This window comes from Genypterus blacodes, unplaced genomic scaffold (assembly GCF_046128005.1).
Source record: "Genypterus blacodes isolate CSIRO-AG114 ecotype Tasmania unplaced genomic scaffold, CSIRO-AGI_Gbla_v1 ptg000192l_1, whole genome shotgun sequence".
NCBI classification, from domain to species: Eukaryota; Metazoa; Chordata; class Actinopteri; order Ophidiiformes; family Ophidiidae; genus Genypterus; species Genypterus blacodes.
The window spans coordinates 139,218-165,844 of NW_027466992.1; the positions used below are offsets into that span (position 1 = coordinate 139,218).

The 26,627-nt window shown below is 47.1% G+C and overlaps 3 protein-coding genes and 1 long non-coding RNA gene across 7 annotated transcripts in view; 2 read left to right on the top strand and 2 right to left on the bottom strand.

Moving 5' to 3' along the window:
* Positions 1-1,046: 1,046 nt before the first annotated feature.
* ak3 (adenylate kinase 3) lies at positions 1,047-6,489 on the top strand. Its single transcript, XM_076169164.1, has 5 exons — positions 1,047-1,423; positions 2,849-2,968; positions 3,286-3,458; positions 4,857-4,975; positions 5,483-6,489. Exons 1-5 carry the CDS (start codon positions 1,276-1,278, stop codon positions 5,592-5,594), a joined length of 672 nt encoding a protein of 223 aa, XP_076025279.1. The 5' UTR covers positions 1,047-1,275; the 3' UTR covers positions 5,595-6,489.
* On the bottom strand, positions 6,283-6,628 carry LOC143015204 (uncharacterized). Its single transcript, XR_012965374.1, has 2 exons — positions 6,486-6,628; positions 6,283-6,438 (listed from the first exon to the last, which is right to left on the bottom strand). It is a non-coding gene; the product is annotated as an uncharacterized LOC143015204 (long non-coding RNA).
* A 323-nt stretch (positions 6,629-6,951) lies between these two features.
* cdc37l1 (cell division cycle 37-like 1) lies at positions 6,952-13,958 on the bottom strand. 3 transcript variants are annotated; one of them, XR_012965373.1, is made up of 9 exons: positions 13,653-13,958; positions 12,461-12,763; positions 12,225-12,318; positions 12,006-12,121; positions 11,526-11,648; positions 11,260-11,436; positions 10,297-10,423; positions 10,092-10,185; positions 6,952-7,400 (listed from the first exon to the last, which is right to left on the bottom strand). XR_012965373.1 is itself a non-coding variant. In XM_076169163.1 (8 exons), exons 1-7 carry the CDS (start codon positions 13,731-13,733, stop codon positions 10,307-10,309), a joined length of 1,011 nt encoding a protein of 336 aa, XP_076025278.1. In that variant the 5' UTR covers positions 13,734-13,958; the 3' UTR covers positions 6,952-7,400; positions 10,297-10,306. The 3 variants fall into 3 exon arrangements, 2 of the variants coding, with proteins under 2 accessions (XP_076025278.1, XP_076025277.1); XM_076169163.1 differs by lacking the exon at positions 10,092-10,185; XM_076169162.1 differs by lacking the exon at positions 6,952-7,400 and having other exon boundaries at positions 7,889-10,185.
* A 451-nt stretch (positions 13,959-14,409) lies between these two features.
* exd3 (exonuclease 3'-5' domain containing 3) overlaps positions 14,410-26,627 on the top strand; it is a 30,028-nt gene continuing 17,810 nt past the window's right edge. Inside the window, exons 1-20 of one of the 2 annotated variants that reach the window (XM_076169165.1) lie at positions 14,410-14,712; positions 15,013-15,126; positions 15,695-15,754; positions 18,048-18,112; positions 18,659-18,820; positions 18,900-19,085; positions 19,173-19,226; positions 19,328-19,467; positions 19,573-19,679; positions 19,783-19,856; positions 19,965-20,003; positions 20,091-20,248; positions 20,350-20,506; positions 20,611-20,809; positions 20,900-21,009; positions 21,113-21,296; positions 21,378-21,547; positions 22,937-23,173; positions 23,260-23,313; positions 23,405-23,536. In XM_076169165.1, coding sequence (XP_076025280.1) covers positions 15,727-15,754; positions 18,048-18,112; positions 18,659-18,820; positions 18,900-19,085; positions 19,173-19,226; positions 19,328-19,467; positions 19,573-19,679; positions 19,783-19,856; positions 19,965-20,003; positions 20,091-20,248; positions 20,350-20,506; positions 20,611-20,809; positions 20,900-21,009; positions 21,113-21,296; positions 21,378-21,547; positions 22,937-23,173; positions 23,260-23,313; positions 23,405-23,536 — 2,256 coding nt within the window. In that variant the 5' untranslated portion in view covers positions 14,410-14,712; positions 15,013-15,126; positions 15,695-15,726. The remainder of the gene's footprint in view (positions 14,713-15,012; positions 15,127-15,694; positions 15,755-18,047; positions 18,113-18,658; positions 18,821-18,899; positions 19,086-19,172; positions 19,227-19,327; positions 19,468-19,572; positions 19,680-19,782; positions 19,857-19,964; positions 20,004-20,090; positions 20,249-20,349; positions 20,507-20,610; positions 20,810-20,899; positions 21,010-21,112; positions 21,297-21,377; positions 21,548-22,936; positions 23,174-23,259; positions 23,314-23,404; positions 23,537-26,627) is intronic. The other variant, XM_076169166.1, reaches the window with a different exon arrangement.

A 26,627-nucleotide genomic window follows, 5' to 3' on the forward strand; every position in this document is an offset into this window, starting at 1 on the left:
CTGCATTTCTACTGCAGAATGGCAAATGGCTATTTTTCCACTATACTGGGCCTGAGTGTAGTTGCTACATCCCACCAGTAGATGTCGCAATCACATGTAGTAACGTACCACTACCTTGAGACTTTAAGAACGCTTGATCTGAACTGTAGTTTACCATTACATTACGGTCATTTAGCAGACGCTTTTATCCAAAGCGACTTCCAATAAGTGCGTTCAACAAAGGTAGATAAAATAACTTCAGGTCACAAGAAATCGTAAGCGCATTTCCTCCCAAAACCAACAGCTAAGAACATAACTAGAGCTAGAGTAGAAGTGCAATAAGTTAGGTTCTATGATGAATGAGAAAAAAGGACAAATTAGAAAGGACAGAAACACACAACAGTATCAATAGTTAAGTCAAGTCGAGTCAAGTCGATTTTACTTGTATAGCCCAATATCCCATACAATGTCTCAAAGGGCTTTACAGACCCACAACATAAAGGAATACAGCCAGTGTAACATTTAACATTACAACTGCGGACATAGGGAGTTAATTTAATGTGGTCTTTCATAACTCTTGCACTTTGCATGGTATAATTTGGAGAATGCCTTAAATAAGAAGGGGGAGAGTCGCGGTTATGAAGAATTGTAGTGGAACAACTCACTTATTAGATTTACATGAATTTATAAAGGAAATGCACTAAAAACGACTCAGAATAGACATAGATAATAGACTAGTTCTGGAATGCTGCTAAAGGGGGCGTTTGTGTGAATGAGCAGATGAAACCTCACACACTCTCGGCTCGGGAAGGATTAATACCAGCAACCTCGCCTCCAAGCTGCCCGGCTGCAGCCTCGGTCGGTGACGTAACCATTATCATCTCCATTCAAACCGTCAAACCATTCAAAATCACACAGAGCGGTGAAGTTTCGCCAAAGAAGGGCGGAGAAAGTGTTTCACAGCCAAGTGTGCGTCATGCTGGGTCCTCATGTGCCCCCGTGTGTCGCTCTATGTGTTTCTTCTCGTCACAGCTCCTCCTCACTACGCAGATCCTCCTCCTCCTCCTCCTCCTCCTGCAGGGCTGAGAAAGCAAACACAAACAGTCAAGGTCCAGTGGGCGTCCAGGCTGCTCGAGGGAAGACGCGCCCACTCTTGGCCGCTGCGCACTTCTTGGAATAGAAAGTAAACCCTCTCCGGTTACGCATGAGACTTTTGGCGGAGTATCCACAGGGGCGTTTCGCGGGGAGGATACCACCATCCCGTCCGGAGGAAGAACCAACACTCGCCTGGAAAAAATGGTTCTGCAAAGGATTTTTCGTGCCGTCATCATGGGACCCCCAGGATCGGGGAAAGGGACGGTGTCCGGTCGCATCACCAAAACTTTCCAGCTGAAACACGTTTCCAGTGGGGACATTTTGAGAGCTAACGTCAACGCCAAAACCGGTAAGTGAGCGTAGTTATGAGTGTTCCACCTCTAACCACCGCCCAGGTGAACAAGAAGACACGTGAAGCTCACGTGTTCTCACAAGGAACCTTCCTAATCACAAATGATTGTAATAACCTGCAGCTGTGCAACATTTAAGCAGACTTTTTTTGCACGTGAAAGGACAGATAGAGTACAAGAAGCCACACACACTCACTCACACTGTTTAAGTTAAGAGAGAGCCACACTAAGGTTTAATTTCTGTTGAAACGTGATAAGGGAAACACTCAAACACTCCCTTTTACAGTTTCATTCCTTATCTTGCAGCCTCTGGCCAATGTCACAATGATTAACAGGGCCACAGTTGTGCGTGTGTGTTTATAGTGCACACACCTGACCCTGCATCACCTGCAGGTTGGAACGAGGCCCGCTATAATCCGCAAAATCACCTTGGAAGGAACAGATCAAGGAAATTGTGAAGATAAACCCAGACAAAACGTTTGTGCTCTCCTGCAGGAGCGACTTCAAGATGGAGATGTTTGTTTTTCCGCCAGCACTCCAGAGCAATTAAAGCTCGGGCTGAGCTGGGGAGAGCTAGCGCAAAGCAGATGTAGGATGTTTTGCAGTATTAAGCGTTGCATAGTGAACATTCCCCTCTGTATCAGATCCATAAGACGCTGAGTGGCTTTCATGTTCTACAGTTTTAACCGAATTCAGCTATTGTTAGACCCTGAGCAGCTCCGGTGAAGCAGCTGGTAGTCACATCACTACGGATTGACTTTCCCTGCTCAGACTTTCCCCAGATGTCCTTGGATGTAACCCAGTGACTCCTCAGTGTCCGGCCTGCTGCTCGAGGCTCTCACGGGTCATCAAGACGATCGCAAGTGGCTTTGCAAGAGTAAACAGAAGGTTAAAATAGAAATTGTTGGCATTGCGTAGAGATTGTTGTAAGTCACAATGCTTGAAATGCACGGTAATAACCCAAGCCCGTCTCTTAACAAGTGGTTGCCATGATAACCGGGTATGCGAGAGGACCAAAGCAGTGAACCCAACGCTGAATTCAAGAAGGAATAAACAAAGAATGATAAATTTAACTCAAACACCTGAGTGTGCAACAGCAACAGAGCCTGACGCTTCATTTCTGGGATCTCTTCCATATTTAGCTCGTTATTTGCCAACTATCAGTTAAAGTAGAGTCAGTTTGACCCTTGGCTCTGTTCCATAGAGACAAAGTGAAGCTCAAGTGCAGACGTTTCATTTCTGCGGAGCTCGTCAGGACATTCCTCCCCTCAGCTGGATGCCGACCAATAAAAGTATCTCTAAAGTAGTAAAGTAGCTCTATGGCCTCTTAGCACAAGATGAAGATTTCTTTGGAACGTTAATGCCGTTTGATATGTTATGGTGTGTGTGTATACTCGGTGTGTGTGTGTGTGTGTGTGTGTCAGAGCTCGGCCTGCTGATGAAGTCCTGTATTGATCAGGGTCAGCTGGTCCCTGATGGCGTCATGTCTCGTCTCATCCTGGGTGACCTGAGAGCACTGGGCAACACCAGCTGGCTGCTTGATGGTAACGACACACACACGCACACGCACACGCACACGCACACGCACAGCTCCAGTTGACCATAACCAATCACATCAAATTTCTCACAGTGCTTCCTTCATCTAATCTTTAACCTTTAAGTAAATCCCATGATCACAGTCAATCATATAATGTCAATCAATCATGGAATCACATATATTAGTGTTTAATGTCTGTCTTTCATGAGAAGGTTGTGGATTTATGTGTCCCCTTTATCCCCTCTTGATCCAAATCCTTGTATAATAAAAACACGTCACCGCACCCACCCACCTTGTTTCCATGTTCCTTTGCCTCTCCACCAGGATTCCCTCGCACAGTGGCCCAGGCAGAGGCTCTGGAGGACGTGTACAGCGTGGACACGGTCATCAACCTGAACGTCCCCTTCCAGACCATCAAGCAGAGGCTGACCTCTCGCTGGACTCACCTTCCCAGCGGCAGAGTCTACAACACAGACTTCAACCCCCCTAAAGTCGTGGTAAATACATTTAAAGACTACAATTACAAATGCAAAAGACACAACTCTCTCCTTCATGTGTTTGGCAGGGCTGCGTCCATTCACAAATGCCTTCACTGTGAATGAGCTTGAGCTTTCACTAGGCTGCATACTTTGTGGTGGGTTGAGCTGAACAGAACAAGTTGCAACAATTTAGGAAAGCCAGGTTGAAAAACCAGTTGAGGTAAATAAGACAGCAGCCTGCAGAATAAACAGAGGAAAAGTGTGAGGTGGCAACAAGGACAACAGGGGATAAGACAACGGGCCTTTTGTTTACTGTCCAAATACGAGTGGGGACCTTTGCTCTCATTCAGTTCAATTATGTGACAGTAAACAAAGCTACTTGCAGCATGCTTGAAGAGCATTTGTATTCATGAGGAGAGAGAGAGAGAGAGAGAGAGAGAGAGAGAGAGAGAGAGAGAGAGAGAGAGAGAGAGAGAGAGAGAGAGAGAGAGAGAGAGAGAAGAGAGAGAGAGAGAGAGAGAGAGAGAGAGAGAGAGAGAGAGAGAGAGAGAGAGAGCATAGGCCTGTAGGCGTCCTCCACATAACACTGAGTCATCCAAGATAAGATAAGAGCGGTGTAAGAAAAAAGCCCGTTTCTGATGGAATCAAAGCCAAAGTTGGTCACACAGTTGCAGTGATCGATGGCTTGATTTCCTGCCATTTGCAGAAGTTACAGATTCAGGGTTAATCGGCTGGAGGTTGCCGGTCTCAGTGCTGCTTCAGAAAGGCAGTTGGAGGGAACAGAAGCACGGGGAGGAGTCCAGTTGAAGAGGAAAACCAAGGAACACATTTGTTCTCTGTGCTCAATGCACAAACTGCAAATCTAGATCGGCTCGTCTTCCTGCCTCACATAGAGGGGTCGGGAGGGATGACTGATATATTTATCAGCCCTTCGTCAACTCTGTCAAACATGTCAGATAGTGTTGAGTGCTGGTAATCTTTACCGGGATCGGCTCCAGCCCACAGGATGAAGTCAGCAAGGAGAGCGGATGGATAGAAGCCTTATCAGGATCCCAGCTGTCTGTGTTTGTAAATCTGATTGAATCAAGATCTTGCATGTTGAAATAGAATGCCTCAGTCCTCCACACTGCATGATGAGGTGAATCTGTAACCATGCAGATTCACACAGGCTCATCTTTGTCTCTGCCTCTGATCGGCCGCAATGAAAGCAAATGCAGCACTTTTGTGTTTCTCCATTGTTTACATTCCAGTCTCAGTGCCGCGTCTCTGCCTGCCCCCGCGCACGTACACACACATGCCTTCACACATGCGTACTTGCCACGCTTACTTTACTGCATTGTTACTCCTTCTATGATGTATATATGTTTGTAATCTCTTATTTTGTGGTGACCGTGTGTGTTGTCATGGCGTCTCCAGGGTACAGATGACGTGACGGGCGAGGCTCTGGTCCAACGGGACGACGACACTCCTGTGACAGTAATGCGAAGACTGAAGGCTTACGAGAACCAGACGGAGCCAGTTTTAGAGTATTTCAGGTAAAAAAGTTAACCTCCAACTCCACCAACTAACTCATCAATGTCAGAGTTAAGAATGGATGCCGGCCCTTTAAAATGTCCTTAACGGCCCCTTAATGTTTCAAATCGGCCCCTTTTACTCTTCTCCTTCTTCCTTTGTTCACCTCAAAGTCCCTTAAATCTTCTTGAACCTTGACCTCTGTCCTTCATTAACATTCCTCAACCTTACAAGATCAAGAAGTGGCTTAGGAAAGACTTCTCCCTGCACAACTCAGCTGTTTCCTCTTTGTTAAAGGAAATGCATGAATGTGCAGACAAGAAAATACACAACTGAACAATGAGTCACCTACATAACGCACACAACCCTACAGCTGGGACACGACTGTGCACGCAGATTGAATGATGCGTCAGCTTTCTATTTCTGGGCAAACTTGGAAGCAAAGCACTGCTCTTCCGTTCTGAATGTTGCACAATGTACAGATATATAGGAACAAAACTAATCTCTGCTTTACTTCCTTCCTGTTACAGGTGTAAAGGGGTGCTGGCGACCTTCACCGGGACTGAAACCAATAAGATCTGGCCTCACGTCGAGGCTTTCCTCCACAAAAAACTCTTTGCAAGCGCTGGGAACATTTCCTAGAAAGCCCAAAAGCGGGAATGTAAAGGTTTACCGACACAAACACTACATACGTACATGATCATATCCTTTACTGTATGACTGACCGTCTTCATGGTGCCACTCTCTGCCGTCTGTGTGATGAATGTGAAGATTGTCAGGAAGCAATAATATCTATGGATGTTAACGGGATAGTTCCACTTCTATGTTGCTCCTTGCACTACTGTTGAAATTGTAATGTTCTCCAATCCCTCAATCATTGGTTTGCATTCACCCAGATTGACGTTTTCTTCTCTAATGTGCCTTCAGAACACCGGGCCACTCCGCTGACAATCAAATATTAACTTCTGATCTTTGTGCTTTGTGAAATCGCTCCTGATTTATTTGATCTGAAATCCCCAATGGATTTGATTTCTGATCCTCTTTAATAGTCTGTGTCAATTTCAAACTATATCCTTCAGTATTTTTTTATTTAAATCCCATCTTCTTAATCAATGGTCCAGTCCTGGATGTCTAACAGCTTCTTTCCATATTGACACAGTTCAAAAATAAGAAATCCTTTTAAGGAAACATTGCCATCATGAACTTCCTTTTTACCCCAATGTTTTAGATATTAAGCATAATTGTCTTTAATCTGGTCAACATTGTGTTCCTAAAGGGAAATGTGCTAACGTTTGACAGATCATCTAATTTCCTCTTTTTCACTCCAGTGCCTTTTGCTGCTTTTCTACATCAAGTAGTTGAATGAATGTAGGCTGTGAATAGTTCTTGTGAATGTGAATCCAGTGAGGTGTGATCAGGACATGGCTTTGTTTCACCCGTTGTCCTGGGTCCTGTCCTCTTTTGGCCCCTCTGGTGTGACCTTAGGCTCAAGCTGACCCCTCATGATACCTGGCCAGTCAATCACTGCATAACTTGATCAGTTTGTCACGTTTTGCAGATACATCCCCCTCACTTCAGCAGTAATGAAAAGAGTTCAGACGTGACTAACGCGTGGAACCCGTGTGTGTGGTGCTCCTTTTGAAAACACTTTTATCCCAACTATCAAAGTCTTATTTTGGCCTCCGGGTCAAGTTGTGAAGTTTTGTAAGATCTTGTTGGTCCTCCTTTGTTTAAAATGTTAAATGCCACAGAGATGCACACACACTTTGCCTTGCAGCGCAGACTGATGCAGTGAATGTTATGCTGTGTGCGTCTCTAAACACTTGAATCTCATGTTCATAGCACAGCTCTTATTCTTCTTCACAGACAAACAAATGAATCATGAATATTTATGAAGAATCCTAATAAATCTCTGATGCGAGTCACTGCACTCCTGTGTTTCTGTTGACATCCTGGCTTCATCTCTCATACGGCTGAATAACAGCGACAGGCCACAGAGTTCCATTCACTTGCTTTTAATTTCAAACTTCTTCAGTAACACACCTGTCCCTAAAACAAGACAAATGACGACTTAGGGATGAAGCCATGTCTCTGCACTGTATACTGGAGTTGGGACACACACGTCAACCAAACTGACACATCACAGAGAGCCATAGAATCATTTACTCTTGCGTCTAAAATGTAGCAGATAAAACATTGAAATCGATTGATGGGCATGACTGTGTTATGATCTTAAATTAGAGCTGGGTTAGTGTGTAAACAAAGCAGAGTTAGGCCATGTATGACATAACAGTCAAGACAATCAGTTTGCATAGCTGAAACTTCACTCTGGGGAAATAAAAAGTGGAAAAAGTCAAATCCAGCACATTCCATCAGCCTCAGTTTAGGATACTTCTCCGTGTGTAGATAGAGACGATGATGTCATTGAACGGCGGGAACGATGAACGGCTGCAATGCGGAATCAAAAAAATGCATCACACTGCAGCTTCACGCATCAAATGCGAGTACTTGAATGTACAATGAGATCTATTCTTCCTAGATCATCTTGCTCGGCGTATTATTATATTAATATTCATATTATTACTATGGGGGGCAGTGCAGCGGAAAAGCCTGATCGATCTGGCAACAGTGGCAAAAAGTCAGGAAAAAAGAAAATATCAAATAAAAGAATGGAATAAAATCTCCCAGGGTTCAAACACAAGCTGGACTAAAACCTGAAGGTCAAATAAAAAACACTCCCTTATAGATGACTCGAGGGTGAACCAAAGAGATGAGGAAGAACTATAAAGCGTTCAACCATTCCGTCAACACCCTCTTCTTTTTTTTCCGTTGAAACCGTTTCTGTGGCAAAAAAAGAGGAATATAAAGTGCAGGTGTGACGGAGCGGCCCCGTCAATGACTGTGGTCAGCGCACACACGCACATCCCCCCCTCCCGTTCTCCCTCAGTTTTGAATAACCCCGTTATTATTTCGCCGTCAGTAGCGCAACCAAAGGTGCACACTGGTGGTCTCAACATACATGTACGCACTATGTGGTTTAAGATGTGCTGCGCGTTCGCTCCGCGATGTCCCAGCTGGAGTGGGTTTGCCAAACAGAGGCGTATCTTTCCTTTGTTTAAAAAGAATGTGTTCGCGCCCTTGCACGGTGACGTGAAAGGGGATAAGTACGTTTTTGTTTGTAGAATTCATTTTGAGTAACAAATGACCTGTTTTTCATTGCTGTAGAATGAGATAAATTCGGGATAATTTGTGTAATTTCTATTTGAGTTTAAGGAAACTATGACTGCTGTTCTTGTGATTAGAAATTGTGTTAATTGATTTGTGAAATTGTTTAAGCCTAGTGGGAGGGGCTATGGACATAAAAGAGAGACTTCAGCCTGGGAGCCGGCAGTCGTGGTCTGGTGACAACGAAGGTAACAGTGACACATGCTATGTATTGGATCGAGTTTAGTTTTTGGAAAACTGTTAGAGTTAGTGAGGAACTCCTTTTTTTTCTTAGAGTGTGAAACCTGTTATTGAAGGTATTTTTGTTTTGCATCGGGAATATATTCACAATTTGCACCTTGGAGTCCGGTAATAAAAGAACATCAACAATATCTTCCAACTACGCCTGGTGTTTGTGGAGTTTGGAGGAAGAACCCTGCGACAGCAGGACACATTCAGAGATGCAGTGAGCTCCTTTACTGCATACAAATAAAAAAGTCTCTTTGTGGAGAGCTCAGCCCTTTTTGTTACCCTCCTCCTCTTCTTCCCCCATACTTGGTGCTTTGTTTCTTCCTCTGACGTGCCGATACACACGAGTGAGACCTTAAACCAGCGCACTGAGCCAAACAGTCAAAACAGAGCGTGTGTGTATGGACTTCAGACACAGCCTGAAGACACCAGTGAGGAAGAGTTCAGTCGGTTAGGAGTTTGCCACAATCATGATTTGGCTTGTGTTTAACTTATAAAATCTTCAGCCTGTTAAAATTTTGTTCTGACAAAGTGGCCCCACTTTTACATCTTAAGTCATGAACTGGGACAAATCATCTTTGCCAAGTGTGAAATTGATCGTTTACAGAACCAAGCGGCCATTGTTCTGTGAGACAATAGAAGCTGACACAGCACACAGAAATCCTCTCAAACTTGAGCTTAGAAGCATGTAAACACATTTCTGCAGGCCATCGATTATAGATCGGTTTGTATCTCGGGTTAAAGTAGCAATTGTTTGACCATATTCATTTCCATTTAACTGTGCTTGTCATTAAGAATTGTGTGATCTATGTCTAAGGGTTAACTATGATACAGAGAAGTCTGCTGACACAGAGATAGAGATTTTGATCTCAGGAAGCTTCAACTAAGGTGATCTATAACTGACAAGATCAGATTCTTCTTCTGTCCACAGCGTGGAGGTTCAAAGTTCACATGTTGAGTCAGTTAGTATGAGAGGACAATGCAAGACAATACAGAGCACTGTGTTGTTGAGTGGAACATCTATCAAAGGACAGTAATATCAAGTCCAGAGGTTTTCAGGATCAATGAGGGAATGCATCACATGTGGTACATCAGGGATATTGGATGATGTGATCATTGGAAGGGGATCACTAAAAGAAGTGGTGATTGAATCAAGATGGAGAAGATGCCACTATCATATCATCTACAATGCACAGGATGCATGAAGAGGGATGTGCCAAGAGGAGGGGATCACCAACCTCCAACCAACACAAAGGAAGAAACACACCCACATTGGAACACTTTAAATTCTATGAAGATCTTGAGTTCGGGGCTCATTGAGTGGAGGTGCACACAGGACTGGGTTGCAGTCTGTGGACCACTGAAACTCAGTGAGACCTCGGCTGAGACCATGAGACCTCAGCTGAGTTTTGCTCTGTATCACAACTTTAACCTCTTTTGCTTATTAAACAGCTTAAGTGAGATCTCTCAACTTGAAGTCCTTCTTGCCGCCCTGATGAAGTATTTTGAACACGACACAATCTAGGTGAGATGTGACTGTCAGAGACACCTCGTAACTACAGATGTAATGGAGGGGCCAGCTTCCTCTCCTGAATTCTTCCTCTTCGCAGACATGAGAGGGTGAAGGCTGCTCTGCGTCGCCACAACAATACTCAGTTCACTTCAGTTCGCTCAAACTAGTATTACCTGTTTTCTTTGAGGCGACTCTGAACACGAACAACCACGCTCCCCATCACCTGAGTGAGCTGTGGAGTCGAGCACATGGCATTCCAAGACAACACTGAGGCCAGAAGGGCAAATATGGGTTAGAAGTGATTTTCTTTTTCTTCTTCTTCTCCTCCTGTTGGGTGTAAAGTTGTGGGGTGAAGAGGGGAGGGAGGAGCAGACTAACCCTGCATTCGCTAGGAGGTCTCCATCACGCTTATATCGTCTGTTTCCGTCGTTTCGTCTTTTGTCCACCTCCCCGTGTTTGTCCACAGTCCGGCCTCTAAACAGCGCTTTGTAGTGTATTCTGCCACCTAGTGGAAAAAGTGCAGAGTGGGTCAATCGTGATGAAAAACAAGGTCAGAACCAGGGATTAAAGCAACTGTTACATGATTACAAGTGTTACATAACAGCACTCTGTATGTCCCACATTCAATCCAAGATCAATGTCACACTTTGAGAGAGAGACCCCCCCCCCTGCTTTGTCCCGTCTCTTGAGTCGGTGTTTTGCAGCTCGTCAAGCTGAAGGGGCCAAAGCGAGGAGGAGGAGGGAGGGAGGGAGGAAGGGAGGAGAAGCTTCATTCCATCTCTCACAAAAGCATTGGAATGCCTTGATAGCGACATTTAAGTGCCACTTTGGGCCGATCTCACTACAGACTGCAGTGAGGTCACAACACTGAGTGAAGGTGCTTACATTTAACTGTATGAGACATTACGCAACTCCAGGCTCCCTCCCTTGAAAATTAATTACTTTATGAATAAGGCTGAAAATAAACAGGGGATGTGTATAATAAACGATTGAATTGAATTTCTCACAACTGTCTCTTATTCCTCTTATGTAAATAGATGGAACATCTGCACATCAGATAGTTACTACTACAGCTAGAACAGCTATAATGCCTCAATGGCACCATCTCTCGGCCAGGAGGCACAACTGCAGCGGTCTGTGTGTGTTTTCAACCAGGAAAGAAACAGATATTTGAAGGAAAATATGACCTAAAATATGACCTACTACACTAAATGACGCGGAAAGTTTCCTTATTACAGAGACACAGACGTCAGACGACTTTTAAAGCTTAGGTCAAACTGGTTTCTCTGCTTGTGCTTGTGTGTGTGTGTGTGTGTGTTGAGGTGAACAGGGAGAACTTACTGGAGTGAAAGAGTCTAGAGCTTCTTTGGGCTCGAGCCTGTGTGTGTGTGTGCCGGTGCTCTGCTGTCCACCGTCTTTGGCCGCGTCCGCTTTCGACCTCAGTGCATGTTCCCTGACTCGCATTTTGAAGGCCTCATGCTCCGTGTGGAAGACTTCTAAGTAGACATTTTGTCTTGCCTAAACATGAAAGGAAACAATATCAGGACAAGGCAACACAACTAAAAACGCAGAATCAAACGTGCGCTTAGCAACAGCCGTGTTCTTACTTTGGCTTTGTGGAAGAACTGTCTGAAGCAGCCTCGAGGGTCCTGCTGAGAGTTGGAGGCCATCTCCAGGATGAACTGCATGGCCACAGCTTGGTGTGCCACCTGGTCCATCAGAGCTTCTTTCTGCAGGTAACAGAACACAAACAACCATGAGACCGGGTCAGAAAGCACATATCTGGATAATTCATTTGTCAACTTTCATCTGCTCCAATGAACAAACTAACTCTTACATAAGTACGAACATACTAAGCTTACATATTAAACATCAAATGAACACATGACACAGCTGAGGAGAGATTTATCCAGCTTGGTTTCCCAGAGAATGAGTGCTGCAAGAATATACCGTTTCTGATTAAACTTCATCTTTGGAGAGTAATTGTTCATGTTATCCTAACTATTTTCAAACCTGTGACCTAGTGTGTGTGTGTGTGTGTGTGTGTGTGTGTGTGCGTGTGTGTGTGTCAGCCTGGAGTGTCTTACCCCCTCTTGCTGTAGTCTGATGCACCACAGGATCAGGTAGTTGGCCGTGTCCTCACAGATGAGCTGAGGCAGGGCTGAGAGGAAACGCTGGCTGTCGTCCCACCTCCTCAACATGCCTGAAGACACAACAACACAAGTGCTGCCTATCAATGTTTACTGCAAAAAACAGTAAATTACAAACTGCCTTGCTTGATCTTAACTTGATGTTCTTGTTCTTACCAAAGCGCCTGAGTTCTGTTTCATACTTTTGGAGAAAGGTCTTACACGTGTCCTGTTCCATCTCTATGGGTTGAAACTGGACATTGATGATACTCTGGAAGAGGAGGAGTTCAGATTTAGGTCCCATGTGAAATGTTTGTCTTATCTACTTTATGTATAGCAGAGAGCTGTATCTAATGAAGCTCATACTAAGCAGCATAGGACCTGCTGGTTTCTGCTGATGCTGCCTGCTATACCTTATTGAACACATCCCAGCTCCCCACCGTCCCAAGTACCGGGCTGCGGTTGGAGTCCTGTTCCCCTCCCAGCATGCTCTCCTTCCGCCGCCACTCCTCCTCCGTGTACGTGTGTTCGGTGGGGCAGGCCGACATCCGAGCCTGTTCCTGCTCCAGCGACTCCGAGCTGTGGACCCCCAGGGAACACAGCTGGTCCTGGGCCTCGGCCAGCCTCCAGCTGGATATGACTGAGGCCTTCACACAGTGCTGCTGCCTCTGGCACAGCGAGGGCGTGGTGCCGTCGCTGGGGTGGGACAACGCTGACTGATGAGGCAGGGAGGGGAGAAAGAATGAAGGAACAAGAGTGAGTCAAGTCAGGAATAAAACGTGATTCCGGGTGGAACAAGAGTTAATTTCATTTACAACCTCTCCACCAGCTGTTACTCCACAGGATTCAGTCCCAGACAGCTGGAGACTTCATGATGACCAAACACTGAGATGACTGAAATGAAGACGGCATTCTGTCCAATTTAACGGCAAGACTGCAAATTCAATTAAAGTGACAGTATCTGTCTCACATCACGCTGTGTTTGGTGCAGGGCTATAAATACCCAAACGTCTGTACCCATCTTACACACTCACACCCTGTCAGGGTCTGAAAATATCAAGGACCCGGGGGTAACAGGGAAGTATTTTGGTCTCTGATCTCAAATGGATGATCTATAGCAGTGATTTTAGCTCGGTCAGCTCTGTTCAGAGGCTGAAGGACGATGACAGTGACATCATCCACTAAACACTGCAGCTTACACACTTCACGGTTTCACTACATTCTCCTGTCTAATGTCGATTTTGTTTCAGTATGTGGTTATCTGTGATCCCTTTCTGGTCTGACTAGCTGGTTTGTTTTTGGTTCATTAGGAGTGTGTGTGAGAGGCAGTAATGGGTCAAGTGTGTTTACAAGTGGGAGCTGGGTGTGGTGACCGTAGAAACGTGTAAACTTGATCAAAAATACTTTTAAAAGATCACTTTACGTGTAATTGCTATATTCTCTACGTCTCCGTGCGCTTGTGTATGATAAGCCCTTCCTGGTCGCCCCTGTACTGTCTCTAAACACACTCTCGGTAGATCCAGGTGAGACTGATCCACACACGCTTTGGCATCTTAGCGGCTTTTCAACGCCTCAAACTCGGCCAGGCCACGCGTGCTGGTTTACCTGCTGGTGAGGGTGAACCGCGCTGAAGCTCCGGGCCGAGTCCCTGTTCGGGTCCTGATCGCCGCTGCCCCTCCACTCCATCTCTGCTGAGTAACCACGCTAGCACGCTAAGCTAGTTAGCCGTGTTAACAGTAACAGTCACGCGCTGCACCCGGAGGTCCGCTGAGTTACAGACTGAATGTAACTATCAGGCGGAGGATCCAGCCAGACGGATCGGTAAATATGATGCGCCGCAAATAACGTAGGTTTGCGTTCAAGCTGTCCCCGTTACAAAGAGCGCAGGCGTCTTCCTAACTGGACGCAGAACACGTGGTAAATAACTTTGGTCACGTGACTCACTGTCTATTTCTGTAACATTTTCTTTACTGCGCTGTTAAACAGAAAAAAACGATGCTCTTGGTTCTTAATTTAAATATTATTGGCTGCGATTCAAAAGTTGCTTTTGTTGTTTTTATTCAAATAAAGGGTTCAAGCTACGTAATATTTGTAAATATTAAGCGAACTCTTAAACTTGGTGATAATAATTAATGACCATTCCCCTTCACGCCAAGTTTTATATCGTTGTAAAATATCGGTTACTGAATTTACAGTTATTTAAATTAGAATTATGAATAAATATAATTTAACGTTCGGAAATGTTTTATTTAATTTATCTTTGGAGACGTGTTCACCGATTCTCCGCAGGGGGGCAGTAATGCGACTTGAGCACGTATGACAGTCACTCACAGGGCAAACAGCCAAGCAGAAGAAGAGCAGGTCAGGAAGAATATGAGCTTTCTATGCCCTGATTTTCGTCTAATAGCAAAACATCTTCTGTTGCTGTGCGTAAACTGTCTCAATAACATACCCAATGTCTTTTGAGTAAAGCTTTAATCGTTACGCTAAAGTCACGGTTAGGAATCAGGGTTCGTCAGTCTTGGGGAAGAAGCCAAGATTGTTACACATTACGCGAGCAAGATATGCCTCAAATGCGAAATTCAGGGCGGGAAAACACCAACGTCCAGCTAAATCCATTTCCTGAACTACATGATGTTAGCAAAGTGATATGAAACAACACATGGTGAGTTAATCCGCACTAATGACAACACTTTAAATACGTTTAGCTTGTAATGAATTATTTCGTTTGTCTTGTCTGAAACACCCGCCTGTTAACAAATGAGTGAACCTAACGTGAGTCACGAGCCAACATTCAAGACGACGACTTTTATATGGAGATATGGAGGAATACAGAGTCAAACTCGAAGAAATAACTTATGACAAACTCACACACACACACGACCTGACAGACCTTTGAGCGAATGCAACGGCAGAAGTAAAGTGAGCTCAATCCGAGAGAAAAAAAACAGATGTGTTTTACCAGTAGGTGGCGCTAGAAGACCCCAGAGTGCAGACAGTGAGTGAGGGAGGAGAAACAAACAACCTCAGCCTGACATCAGCTGGCATCCTGCCCTCTCTCAGGCTGCTGTTCCCACAGGTTTGTGTGCGTGCGTGCGTGCGTATTAGGTCCAACAGTAACTCCATATGTACCGTGATGTCATCAGTTACACCTGTGTAGCGTGATCACAACACAGTCCAATAAGTAATTATAATAATATCCCTATAGTTTGGTTTCATGCATGAACAGAGGCCACAGGAGAAGATTGGACGATGTCGGCCAGCGTGTGTGTGATTCCATATCGTGGCCTGTTGTGGATTTACAATAATATATATAATAGAATATAATTGAATAGCTTTTCATTGTCATTGTATATGATAATACAACGAAATGCATTTGTACTGTGCCTGAATCTTTGAACAGTAATAAATGACAGCAATAAACTATAAAAAAACCACTATAGATAAATAATAAATAACAATAAATAAACAACACACAGTTCCATTCATACATTTAAACATAAGTAGTCCCAATAGTTCAAGATGTCTCATATGACATGTCTCGACATCCCATATGACATCACAACATCACATATGACATATGACATCACCTTTGTGTCCTCTTCAGTTTATTAAACTGTGTTGTTCCTCTCTGCCCTGTTTGACAGAGAGACCCCAGGTCGCCATCTAGTGGAAGAAAATGAACCTTGCTACTCCAGACGCTATGGGTGTGTATCACAAATCTACCACATACAGTTCCTTTATGTTTGTAGCTACTCAGGAGAGGCTGAGGCGAGCTGTGATACTGGGAAACCTTCAGACTACTGCACAGTCTGAGCTCATGTGGTGTTCACTGATATCAACATACTCTCACGGTCTCTCACAGTAAAACACTAATTATAGCTTCAAATGATGTCTACAGTCCTCAGTAAGCTGCTCTAGGTTATTTTTGGGATACCTGATTTCCAGAAAAGCATGAAAGTGTGATCTTCTCGCAAGTGCTGGTACTCTCTTCTCCTGGTGATTCTGTCATGGCAGCGAATCAAAGCTTTCTCAAGCACCTACAACACCAGACAAAAGGGGGAGAAGTGTTTGTTGAAGAATGCTGTGGCGTCTCTCCAGTGGAGTTGAGCCACTCCAAACCCTCTGCCAAGTCTCACCCCAAAGCTGCTCTGGTGGCTGCAGTTACACCAAACGCCTGATTTAGACACTCCACAGTGGCGTTTCCTTTATTTTGGCAGCTACCTGGCAACGGCCGATTAGACTCGCCTGTGGATTTAACCTCCGTCTGGCTTTGTTGGAACCAAAGTTTGACCTGTATTGTTGTGCGAGCAAGACAGGGCGAGGACGGAGTCGGATCACGTTCGGTTACACTCGGTGAAATTGGACTGTAATAGGTTTTTTTGTTTTGTCTTTTTTTACGATTGGGTGGGGGCATGGATGGAGGGGGGTTATTATGGAGAAGTGAATGGAGAAGAACCTCCAGCTTTGTCATTCACTCTCCAGCCAAAACCAGAAGACGCTGCATGCTCCAAATTCCTCTCCTCTCCTCTCCCCTCCTCCTGTGTGTGTGTGCGTGTTCATCAATGGGCTGGAGTTGTGTTTTTTGAAAGCAGAAACCTGGGTATTCGGTCACATGAGCCAATCCAACCACAACATAACAGCTCACACTTTTTACTTTTACTTCATTACGTAAGCCTGTGATGGAACGTCGACCTGTACCGCCTGTTTCAGCAGGTTCCAGGTCTCTAATCGACACACTAAAACTAATCTAACACAATGTCTGAGTCTGTAAAAGCATCAGAAATCACCTATTAGATCAGGGGTGGGGAACCTTTTTCCTATTGTAATAATAATGTAAAGTATATGTGATTCATGTGAAATATGATTTTGTTTTTTCTGCTTAAAAAACGATTTATTCATTTTCCACAGCTGTTTTAGAGTGAGGAACAGAACGACAGAGAGTTAGAGGGAAAACAAGAACACAGTGATGATGTACGTTAGAGTGGCCGGGGCAGTTTTACACAGAAATTCCCAGAGATTTATGGAGGGAAGTTGAGCGATTGGATGAAGTGTTGTGGCCGAGCAAACACAGTCTGGAGTGGAGACGTGTCTGCCAGGGATTTAACTGTCCTCACAGATTCTGAGACGGCGTGGGTTTTGGGAAGCGTCAGTCAGAGGGAGTCGCAATAAAAGAGGCTGACGCATCCAGAGGGGGGGGCCGGACGGACGGGGGGATGGACGGACGGACGGCCTTTTGGTCTACTTTCCCAGGCTGCGCGTCAGGAAAGGCTGTATTTTTTACACCATGACCACCGCTTTGCCCTCTTTCCTGGGGAAATCCGAAACAAAACCGAGAGAGGGCTGCCGGAGCGAGGGAGAGGAGGGAGAGGAGGCAGAGGAGAACAGGAAAACTAGCCCTGGGAAGGAGGGGGGGGGGGGGGAGAGAGAGAGAGGGGAGCAGGTACGGCGGAGCCCACACAGCGTGAACGAGGGAGAAAGACACACTAACACACACAGAGGCAGAGAGACGCAAAAGGTGTAACGCAAATTGGTCGGCCTTTCCCAAAGGCGTTCCCGAGAGGCTTCCCTGGAGTATTCCGGCCGCAGATTGGGCTGGAATGCAGAGCTAATGCCTCGGTTCCTCAGCTGTTAATCCGATGTTATGGCTGCTCTGCTCTGCCTGTTAAACATTATATTGCACATTATGGCCGCTCAGCTATGCGTGTTTTGAAAAAAATCAATATTTCCAGTGTATCGGGTTACCTACAAGCTGCAATCCAGGTTTGGACGCACAACAACAAGGGGCCGGACCGATCGAGGAATGAAATTACAGAAGTCGTTGTTAGAAAACGTGATAAGAAAGAGTGTGTTGAATGTTTCGACAGGAAGCTGCAGGGGAAAATACAGGGACAAGTAAACGGCTGAGATCGTCTGGAGTGCTCTGGTGACAGGTTGATGGGGGTCAAAGGTCAAAGTGAAACCCCACCTCTCCTTTGTGTGTGTGTGTGTGACCCCCAGGTGTTGACCCCGCCGTGCTGAGAGACCAACTCTTCGAGCTGTGGAACTGGAAAGATCTAACGACGGTGAGGGTCATTTTCTGTGTGTGTGTGTGTGTGTGTGTGTGTGTGTGTGTGTGTGTGTGTGTTATATACCTGCATGTTTTTAATATGAAGGTCACGTGTGTGTGTGTGTGTGTGTGTTAATGAGGAAACCAGAGTGTGTTCGCGGTAGGAAGGAAGGAATTTGTGCGTGCACTGAATGAACTTGAGATGTGTGTGAGGAGGATATTGAGTGGATGACATCTGTTTTACAAATTAAGACGCGGCGCGAGGAATTCTCACACAGATAATATTCCCGCCTCGGAAGTTTTATAGGCCAGCCTTTTTACATTCTCAAATCGCGGCTTAGGACCCAAACTGTGTCACAGGATCTGCCTCCGCCCGGTCCGGGAGGCAAATGAACTATGGCGGCATTTTTGGGGTTCACCAACATGACACAAGTCAGATCCTTCCCTTTCCTGACGCCTCCGTCTCTTTAAACGGCAGAAAATGTCCCCAAGTTATCGGTTAGCAGACATTCACCGTCTTCCTGCTGACGTTCCCCTCTCTGACCTTCCGTCCCCACCCCAGCTACACTTGGCAGCCCACCAGGGGTTTTCAAAGCTGCGCGAGCCTCTGGAGGCCATACTGACCATCCTGGAGGGCTGTCCGGGCAAGCAGAAGGGCCGGGGCCACACCCTCGGCCATCACGTCCTCATGGAATTCCAGACGTGGATGCAGGACAATCCGCAGGTAAACAAGAGTCATGGTGAAAACATGCAAATAAAGTGGTGTTTCTTTCTTCATCCCGTGGTTTGTGTCGCTCTGCCAGGTGAGCCTGGACGCTCACTCAGACCAGGAGGCCTTGGCGCTCCAGCATCGGGCTCTCGGCATACTCACAGATTCCCAGAATAACTTTATAGACGCCGTGGTCAACATTTATCAGCTGAATGCCCTGGACCCGGCGACGCTGCGTCAGCACGTGGAGAGGCTGCAGGCGTTCACCTCCTATAAAGAGGTGAGGGACACGGAACAGTGCAGACGACACAGAGTCCAGTCATTCAGACCCTTTACTGGTTTTAAAATAGATTCCTGTCCTTCACAGGCGGCGACACTCAGTATAAAACTGAAACTACAGAATGTAGTGAACATGGAGGAGGTAAGAAGAGACAGACCTGCTTACTGGACGCATTTAACCACATTCAACCTTCTCTTGACAAAGGTCTGACACTGTGGCCTCTTCACTCTCTTCTTCTGCAGATTTGCGTGCCGCTGATCTTGCAGGATAAGATGTCGTTAGCCGAGTCCTTTGTGACTGGACACAGGCACCTGGAGGAGCGGCTCGTCACCCTGCTGGACTCCTGGTGCCACCCCAGCTTCAACGCCGGAGAGATACGCAGGTATGGGAACGTGAGGGAGCCTGCTGTTGTTGATGTTACGCAATGGCCTCTTGATAGGGTGATCTACATGTGTGTGTGTGTGTGTGTGTGTGTGTGTGTGGGCAGGCAGTTCCCTCATCTGTCCTTGTCGACACACTGCATGAGCCAAATCAACGCCAAGATGCTCGCCAAACGTGTCTTAAGGCTCATGGAGAAGTTCAACATTGACTCAGGTGTGTGTGTTATAGGCACAGTACATGTAGAGTTTGTTGTTGTTAGGTGTGTGCAACAGTTGGGTATGATCTCTCTCTCTCTTTCTCTCTCTTCTTGGCCCAGCGTTGTGTCCTAATGCCTTGCACAAGCAGAGACTGGATTCACTGCGTTTCCTAATGTACAAGAGGTTTGTGGAGGTGAGTGAGTCCACCTAAAACATTAACCAGGGTCAAAGGTTACATTTCGAATGGTAGCAGTGCCGCATCTCTCATTTTAACCCTGTATACGCTTCGCTCTCTTTTTAGAAAAGCATGATAGAGGAGAACTGGAGCGACCATGTTCAGGTAAGTCTTCCTTCTTCCTCCTCTATGTGATAGAGTGTGTGTGTGTCTGTACATTATCAGTGTCAGTAAGTATGTGTGCATTTGCAGTCGGTGGTGGCAGACGACCCGGAGCTGCAGATCCTCTTGGTGGAGATGCTGGTGAAGTACTGTGGTGTCCGTAAAGCCTCCCAGTGGTCGCTGAGGTACAGAATTCCCAAATACCGGCTTCCCTTTGGAGTCTGGGACGCGCAGCAGACAGTGCCACAGTGAGTAGGATCACAAAATTGTAGTTAATCTCATTTTCTCTTCCTGCAGTGGCTGATTTTTTGTGCCCCTCCCCTCCCCCTCTTTCCTCCCGCCCGGTCAGACTCGAGTGTGTGAGCGAGCCAGCGAACACGGCGGCAGAGTGGACGCCGCCCGACTCTCACCGCCAGAGGTTCTACCAGCTGCCCCTCACAAAGGAGCAGGTTCACTTCGTGGACACAGCAGAGGGCCTGCAGAGGTGCCGGCACGTTGCGCTCCAGGTAGGGAGACGCACACGGATCCGGACCAGGAAAACGTTTCCCCTCACGCACATCATGTGCATCGAAGTTTATTGGCCTTCATTTTCCCGTCTTTATTTCCCTAGGAAGGTGCGATCGTCGGCGTGGACATGGAGTGGCCGCCCACGTTCGGCTGCGTCTCCGCTCAGCACGTCGCCCTGATCCAGCTCGCGGTGGTGGGCCAGGTGTTCTTACTGGACCTGAGCGCCAACAGCTTCCGTCAGAACCCGGACACCATCGCCTTCATCAGGGACTTCTTCTCTGAGCGCAAAATCCTCAAACTGGGTAAAGCAGCAGAGTTAACAAACATCTGAATCAAGCCCAGGTGAGGGTCTTCTCATCTTTCTTTGTCTTCTCCCGCACCCTGTCGCCTAGGTTACGGTATGGGCGGCGATACGAAGTGTCTCTTGGCCACGTGGCAGCAGCTTTCAGAGGAGCCACTGAAAATGGAAGGAGTGCTGGACCTCCTCAGCGTTCACCAAAAGGTAACATCACCATTATCCTCCCATCCTCCAAAACCGACGCAGCGGCCCGCCGACTCCACAGGAAACATGTTTTACAGATGTGCTGTTCTCCTTCCGGTTCCAGATCCAGCGCGCTCCGGCCAGCAGGACTCGTAGCGGGCCGAAGGCGGTGCTGGTAGGCGAGGACTCGGCGGAGAAAGGCCTCAGTCTGCTGGTACGACAGATCCTGGGAAAGCCCCTGGACAAGACGGAGCAGATGTCCAACTGGAAAAAACGTCCTCTACGCACCAGCCAGATCAGATACGCCGGTAAGAGTTTAGACACGCACAGACCGATCCTTTATCTAAAATCTGCAACCTCGTCTACAAATACCTTCACCCTCCCTTCAGCTGCAGATGCTTACTGTTTGCTGGACGTCTACTCCGCCCTCTCTGGCGACCCAGCGCGCTTCGGGCTGCCGGCGGACCTTCGCGCCCCCTCCTCCTCCTCCTCCTTCTCCTCATCGGAGAAGCAAAGGGACAAACGAGCCAAGCAGAAGAAGCGGAACAGCGACAACCAGGTCAGGAGGTCCCAGGTCCCACGCTGTCCCTGCACAGGGAAGCGCTGGTGTCGATGTTGTCATTTGTCATTTTAGCAAACGCTTTGTTGTCTGTGTCGAAAAGATGAGCAAACTCAAGATGCGAGGTCAAAAACACGTTCACAACAAAGTCTGGGGGAAACTGACTCACTTCTGCTCACAGAGAGACGGGAAAGCAGGAAGAGGAAACTCAATGATTCATAGAAAATACTGTAGAAAAGAGAATTTACTTAGAACTGAAGCTTTGTTACAGGGAAAGACTGAGCCTGACAGGTCGTTTGTCCTGCTTTGGCTTATTTTTGTGTCTTAATATATTGAGTCAACATGTTTAACGGTGCAGTCAACAGGGATTCCCACATTTGATCACTTCACTTACAATTCCTTCAATCTAAACACACACACTCCTATAAGGACATTGGTTCTCGGGCCTTTTGTCAGTGTAGAACATTGGAGTGTGTCTGTAACTCAGAGTGTGTTGCGACATCGGCCTGTGTGTGTGTGTACGGCCGACCGACGCTTTCCCACAGGCTGAGCGCGAGGAGCAAAACAGCGTTGTGTTCACAAGCTGATTAGGCCTTAAGTCCTTTTTCCCAATACGATTACACACTGATGCCCCGTTTCAACAGATACAGTCGGCAATACAGGCGGGTCGCCCGGCCTGCAGCTGCATTTCCACACCAGCAACGGAAGAAATCGATGGGAAAAGCAAACAGATCTGTGGGTGAGAGCGAAGCCGCCCACATGCTGCCTTTGCTGCCCAAACAGACCTGATGGGAAAATACATCCGACTGCTGCTGACGCTTCATTTCTGACTTGACGCTTCCATTTTTTCACGATCGCCATCATTTTTTCTAATGTATCACGATACATTAGATTTACTTCAAAACATTACACAGGCACACATGATCAAAGTGAACAGGCTGCAGAATGCCTGATAGGAGCTTTGAGTCGAGGGTAAAAGGACCTCTATGACATCACCGAGGGTTGTTGGGTTACGTTGACAGCGCCCTCTACAGTCTCTCCTAAACTCCTGCACGTAGTCACTTAATCTCTTCTTTTCCCTCCCTTTCAGCCCCTTTATGCATTTAACAAGTCTTAGGTCTGTGATAAGCTCCGGGCAGCAGGGTGTCGAAGTGATTATGGCAAAAACCTCCCAACCGAAGGACCCCGGGTTCAAGGATCCCCCTGCCCCCTGCTGTGGGAATGAAACGTTTGACCGAGACTTCTGGAGTAGCGCCCGTGGGCTCCAGGAGTGCGCCTCTATGGCCTCACTCTGAGCTCTGACCCCCCCGGGCAGCGGGGTGCGAGTGAAAGGAAAGTCTCCCTGTGGGGATCAGTTAAGTATCACATTATTGTCTCTGTCCATTTAAGGAATGTCAGGGGGCTCAAAGGGTCAGCCCGACTCGCTGCGACGCGGAGAAAGGCCTCCTGTGTGGCGAGAAGGAGCCCCCCACCGCCGCTGCCGCCAACGCCGCCACCTCTCTGGCCCCTCAGCAGCTGCGGGTGGTGTGTGACAACATGCTGCAGGGGCTGGGGAGGTACCTGCGCTGCCTGGGCATCGACGTGGTGATACTGGAGAACACGGACGACCACAGAGAGGCGGCCAAGGTACAAATGTTCACACACGCACACAGTTTGTTGATGCGGCGGTGTGTTGGTGTGTTGTGCTGACGTGATGTGTGTTTGTGTCTCAGCTGGCACAAGAGGAAGGCCGCGTCATACTCACATGTGGACAGCCGTACCAGAGTGTAAGTAGGATCAAGGATTGGTATGTGTGTGTGTGTGTCAGCCTGTGTGTGTGTGTGTGTCACTCATTTTCCTACATGCTGTGTATGGTAGCTGCGCTCTCAGGTTGGCGAGGGGCGCTGTCTGGCCCTGGACTGCTCAGAGAAGGCCAGGGACCAGGCTGTACGCGTTCTCAGACACTTCAACGTCCAGCCCACGCCCAGCCACGTGTTCAGCCGCTGCCAGGTACCTGTGTGTGTGTGTGTGTGTGTGTGTGTGTGTGTGTTTTTGTGTGTGTGTGTGTTTGTAGTTTTAAACAAACCTGATCGCATTTTGTTGTTATTGTGACTTATTAGCAGTGACACACAACATACTGTAGTGAACATATGACCCCATGACCTTTGCAACAAATAAGAAAATGTCCACAGCTTTCTTCTTCAACCTGAAAAAGCCTTTGAAGAAGTGAGGTCGTGTGAAAACGAGAAATGTATCACAGACAAACAAATTCAAATCCAATCAGAAATTCCCCCTCTACATTTCTGGTGAAGTGAAAGGAGGAAGAGGAGATCCAGAGGGGAGAAGAAACAGAACCGTCCAGTTTGATACACTGAGTAACTGTACTGTGGGAAAGAAAGTCCTTCATTTAACCAGAAGAAGTCAGGAGCATTGGGATTCATTTAGGTTTTATTTTGGTAGTTTATCTTCCTTCAGTTCTGGCGGTGCATCAGCTGGTAGTCGTCAACTTCACAGTTCAGGTGTCTGACGCGTGGATCTCTTCCTCGGCTGTTTAGGGAATGCGTGTGTGTGTGTGTGTGTGTGTGTGTGTGTGTGTGTGTGTGTGTGTGTGTGTGTGTGTGTGTGTGTGTGTGTGTGTGTGTGTGTGTGTGTGTGTGTGTGTGTGTGTGTGTGTGTGTGTGTGTGTGTGTGTGTGTGTGTGTGTGTGTGTGTGTGTGTGTGTGTGTGTGTGGTTGGAGAGTATCTGCCTCTTAACCTGGGTGTTCCGGTCAAAATGTGTCCAGCTGCATCACTGGAGTGTGTTGGTCTGTCGGGGAGCTCAGACCACCTTGATGCTACCTAATAACACACACACACACTCACACACAGACGAAACCGTATAACGTGTGACGCGGCGGGCAAATGTCAGTGCAGCCGCAGACTCTGTTTATTGCTCAGCCGTCTGTCTGTTTCCATCGGGTCACTTTGATAAAGCACATAAGGTTCCATGCCGTCTCCGCTCTTTCCTGTCCGTATGTCCTCCTGACAACCCAAGTGTGTGTGTGTGTGTGTGGTGGGCTGGGCGTCTCGCAATCTTGGGTTTCTTGTGATTTGGAGGTGAAAAACCCATTAAAGAGCCTCACTCTGGCTGTACTGTAGCTCTAGAGGAGGAAATGTGCCGCTCAGAGGTGAGAGAGGAGGAGCGTTAAGTGAGTCAGGCTGCTTAATAAACCAGTTCATATTTACATTTTATTGTGGCTGTGATTTGTGTGAGTGAGAGAGGTTATTTTGACCCCTGAGGGGGGAGGGGGGGGGTCTGGCTGCTGGGCTCTGTGGCCCACCCAGGCGAAGTTAACCCCTTTGTTATCTTGATTGTAAAGCTCTCTGATTAGCGATGGATGGGTTCGTTTCTCTCTCCGTCTTTGTCTCTCCCGCGCTCCGCACGCACACACACACACACACACACACACACACACACACACACACACACACACACACACACACACACACACACACACACACACACCGCTGATGAATAGCACCAGGCAGAGAGGTAAAGGACGGAAGAAGAAGAGAGGATTAACAACTGCCTTGCGTGTGTGTGTGTGTCAGTGTATCAATAGGCCACACAGAGGTATTGGGGGGTGTGTGTGTGTGTGTGTGTGTGTGTGTGTGTGTGTGTGTGTGTGTGTGTGTGTGTCAAAGCTTCTACCTCTTCAGTATTTGCATGCCGGCTAAATGATTCACTTAACGACGCCACATCCCTTTTTCATTCTGCCAGAGTGAGCACTCGGGTGAGACGGTTGATTATTAAATCTCTGGGTGTCAGCAGCAGCAGCAGCAGCAGCAGCAGCAGACGCCATAAACGTCTTTGTGACTCTGAGGCGTCTCTGCCAAAAACCACAGGAAGAGAGAGCTCCACTCTGCCAACACGGCACAACCGGGCAACTCCCGCCTCAGTCCAGAGCGCCATGGGCTTGTTCAGACACTCATGGCATCCAACGAGCGAGCGAGCAGGCGCCTCACGAGTCAGAATACGATCCGGGCTGTGTTTTATTTATTAATATGTTTAACTTGTTCACATTTCCTGCTGTTCAAGTTTGTCTAGAATTTGATTCTTAGGTTTGGTAGGAAACTTATTCAGTTCTATCCTTTTCCTGCGTCTATATTGTCACACACACACACTCACACACACACACACACACACACACACACACACACACACACACACACACACACACACACACACACACACACACACACACACACTTCCGCTGGGTTCCAAGGTCGCATCGAATGTCCCGTACTGGCCTTTTATAGACATGTTGAGATAGCAGAGATTGCCTGAGAGATAGACGTCAAACCAACCAGCCACACACACACACACACACACACACACACACACACACACACACACTCTCACACAGTCACAAACTCACACATTTCATATTTCTTGGACATGGACGTACCCATACATGAAAAATGACGCATAGGCAAATACTGACACCTTTGCACACCTTCACATACCCACACACATTCACACTCTCACACACACACAGTAGTAGACGGTGTTACTGCAGCGATGCCGGTTCCCACGCACCAGACTGCTGGGGAAGTGAAAACAAGAGCAACAGGAACTGCCACACCATGAGAGGAGGGGTGGGAAAGACGGTGGGGAGGGGGGGGCAGAGAGGAAAGGAGGAGGGCGGGTGGGGGGGAGGGGGTGAGAACAGAGGTGATGGCAGAGAGAGAGAGAGAGAGAGACAGGGAGAGTGAGTGAGAAGGAGTGAGGGATTTTAATTTTAAAGCGATCGCGAAGGTATTTCAGTTTGTACGAGAAGGCTGCGGTGTCAGAGACAGTGATAGAGAGAGAGAGGGGAAGGGAGGAAGAGAGAGTGTCTGAGAAAAGGTGGCATTGAGGGAAGAGGGGGTTAGAGGAGGGCGAGGCGATAGAAAGACTTGTTGTCTGTCCTTTGATCTATAAAGAGAGCCGCGGGCTGAGAAACGGGAGGAATGTGAGAGGTTGAGACACGTTTAAAGTTACCCTTCACTGTGTGTGTGTGTGAGAGAGAGAGAGAGAGAGAGTTTGTGCGAGTGAAAGGGTCAGTCTGCTCCGCCGTAC